Source organism: Alosa sapidissima, chromosome 17 (genome assembly GCF_018492685.1).
Source record: "Alosa sapidissima isolate fAloSap1 chromosome 17, fAloSap1.pri, whole genome shotgun sequence".
NCBI classification, from domain to species: Eukaryota; Metazoa; Chordata; class Actinopteri; order Clupeiformes; family Clupeidae; genus Alosa; species Alosa sapidissima.
This window is the reverse complement of record NC_055973.1, coordinates 15819270-15822498: the sequence shown is the minus strand read 5'-3', so window position 1 is coordinate 15822498 and position 3229 is coordinate 15819270. Positions and strand designations below refer to the sequence as shown.

General features: G+C 45.3%; 1 protein-coding gene across 1 annotated transcript in view; it reads left to right on the top strand.

The window, feature by feature from the left end:
- Window positions 1-212: 212 nt before the first annotated feature.
- Window positions 213-3229, top strand: part of odad2 (outer dynein arm docking complex subunit 2) — a 71633-nt gene continuing 68616 nt past the window's right edge. The window contains 4 exon segments of the mRNA XM_042067357.1: window positions 213-361; window positions 627-893; window positions 1379-1536; window positions 2801-3011. Coding sequence (XP_041923291.1) covers window positions 670-893; window positions 1379-1536; window positions 2801-3011 — 593 coding nt within the window. The 5' untranslated portion in view covers window positions 213-361; window positions 627-669.

Sequence of the window (3229 nt, the reverse complement as noted above, 5' to 3'; positions counted from 1 at the left end):
ATATCCTGTAGTTTAATTAGGCAGGTAAAATGTGTTCTATATCCCAACTAAGGTATTCATCACTTAGTCATAATAAACCCCAAGTAGGCTACATTTGAAGATAGTGTCAGTGGATCCACAGAGACAGAGAGAAAGCGTTTTGTTGAGCAAGCTTGTTCTTTTTGTCCCTTACTGCCTCATGTTGTTTAATGGTCTCCTAGCAACAGGATCCTGCTCGGCAAAGCAAGGTGATGTTACCATGGTAACTTATCAACTGATACTCAGAAAGCAGAGATAGTTAGTTAGCAGATGCTAGCTAAACTAGTAAAACAAAACTTTACCAAACCACACAGTCGCAAGAAACCCACTGAAACATTGTTTGGTAAGTTCATTTAGAATAGCTAACAAAATGTAAACAACAGACATTGCTTCAGTTAGCAGTGCTATTAATCAGCAACGTAAATGTTGATAAGCTTAGCTATCCTAGTTAGCGATGCCTATTGAAGCCAGTGGATGGAACTTCTGTTATCGTTTTACCTTAAGGTTTACGTTACCTGTACTTTAGTGTAGCGAGACATTGGGTGTATTCATTGGTGCTTTCATTATTGAAGTTGCAAGGCATATGTTAACGTTAATTTGCTTTCTAGACAACTTTCTGCCGGCTGCAGAACAGAGTTGCCTCCAGCGGTCATGGGGCTAGCACTGACAAGAGCAGCCCAATGGACCACCGCAAGCTCTGGAACAGGCAAGCTGGAGATCACCCCGCTGAACGAGTCCCTCCTGAAAGAGATCCAGCGCTTCGTGGAACAGTTCAGCGCCAGACACCCTCAGGAGGCGAAGCATGTGTTTAAGGAGCCGCTACAGTGGAAAACGTCTTTGGAGGCTTCTGATTTCAAAACAGAGTATGACATCAGGTAATTACGGACCGGGCTCCGTCTGCACCATGGATTATGTTACGGAGGATGTTGTCACGGCGCCTTAATGCGTTTCTCCCCTCGAAGGGCTCATATTTACGACCTTAAATGAATTTGTTTTGCAATTCGACTTCAGTAAGACACTAAACACACCGCGCCTGAATGTTCTGTTCTTTCTCCCTGGCAGTCAGCGCCCCAGTAGTTGTCCTGCTGCAGCCACTCGTAGGGGCCACACTGGAGTGCTCAGATTTCACCGATAACAAATTTGTGAACTGTTGGCCCCTGAGTCTCTCAAAATTTGTTGACTTTTTTTGTTTCAGGTGAAAGAGGTGAACTAAATTCCGTTAGAAGCCCTCCAGACATTCGCACACAGCAGGATTTATGTGACTGGTCATAAAGAGTTTGAAAAAAAAAAAAAACACTGTGTGTGTGTGTGTGTCTGTGTGCTTCTCTTTGCATTTTTGTGTGCACTCCCCCATTTGTAGTGGTGCGTCAGTGGTGTCCCATGAGAAGGACAGGAACGGCCGTCCTCTGCTGCACCTGTCCCCCCCACTCATCTCCGTGCTCAGCCTCAGCCAGCTCTCCAAGCTCCTGCAGGTGGCCAAGGAGCGGAAGCTCAAGGAGGTGCGCGCCTGTCTGGAAGGTAAGTGAAGTTAGAACTTCTCCAATCACAAATAGTGTTGCATAGATCATCAGATTAGCATTAAAGGAGAATTCCGGTGTGATATTGACCTGTGTGTGTTGAAACATGATACCGAGTGTGAACGTATGTCTCATAGCTCATCTCAGCCTGTCCCCTACACTCCGAAATCTGGCGCTAGTTAGCCGATGCTACCAACAGGTTTTCAAAGGGGTTGCCTCAGGCATCGGACTAGCCATGCAAATAAATCACTATTTTACACCATTTACGAGGCTCAAAGTATCTCCACACTTCATTGGTAGACTTCCAAGGGCCCTGGAATTTAAAACGAGACATTGACAACTTTGAAAAAGCACTGGTAGTTTATTTACAAGACGAATTATACAGACAGTACCTTCAGGAAGTTTACCGTTTGCCGCCATCTTGAATTTAGTCACGATAAGTCGAGCGATGTGTATGAATGAACAGGTATGATAAGGGATCAGATTCCAAAAATAATTCAGTGGAAATGCATGGATTCTAGTTGCTGCTACTGGAAGGACCCCCTACCACCCTACGACCCCTTTGAAAACCTGTTGGTAGCATCGGCTAACTAGCGTCAGATTTCAGAGTGCAGGGGACAAGCCGAGAAGAGCTATGAGACATACGTTCACACTCGGTATCATGATGTTTCAACACACTTTAGGTCAATATCACACCGGAATTCTCCTTTAACACAGTATAACCCACCCACCATAGTAGCCGCTCCACACTAGCGCCTCTGACACAGCTTACCAGAAAACCATAAAGGTGCAGGGAGCCACATCTGCATCAACAATGCTGTCACATACAAGTACAGTAGTTACACATCATCACCATCATCACTATACACTATGACACAAACTCACACAATCAGAAACACGGCTGTGCAGGATCATAATCATTAACACTGGTGTGCACATCACCACACGACACCAGAACAGACACTGCAGCACATAGGCCTACTGAACAGCCAAAAAAAATCTGCACAGATGCCTTAAACATTTCTACACTCAAATACACCATCAGATCAGAGGCTTGAACACATGCTTCCAGACAAGTAGACACACAACTTGCATGACATTTGGTTTGAGGGTGGTGAAAGTGATTTCTGATAGTGACATTTGATTAAAAACATGAAATAACTTGTTGGATTGTTGTAATATGTAAAGACATGTAAAGATAAGTGGCAGCATGAGAGTACACACAGACCAGTGGAACGTGTTTATCTTGATGGGTGTTTGTCCAGCCAATAGAGATCCAGTGGTGCGGATGCTGGGCCCCAGCTTTGCCACGGTGGAGGGGGAGGACTCGTCGGTGCTTCGTCTGCTGGAGAAGGTCAGAGGTGGCGACCCCGGTGGGGAGACGGAGATCCAGGCCAGGCTGCTCTTGCTCCTCCAGCAGCTGGACACACAGCTCCTCAGCACCTCCCTCAAGCAGATCAGCCAGTGCGTTGACATGTGATCTATTGCACCTCAGAGAGAACATGCTCTTTGTACAGCACCCTAATCTCTCTCTGTCACTTTTGCATCTGTCTGTTGCTTTCTTTGGTTCTATCATGCTCCATCCATCATCAATATATCCACCCTTCCCTCCTACCACCTATTTATCTATCTATCTATCTATCTATCTATCTATCTATCTATCTATCTATCTATCTATCTGTCTATCTGTCTGT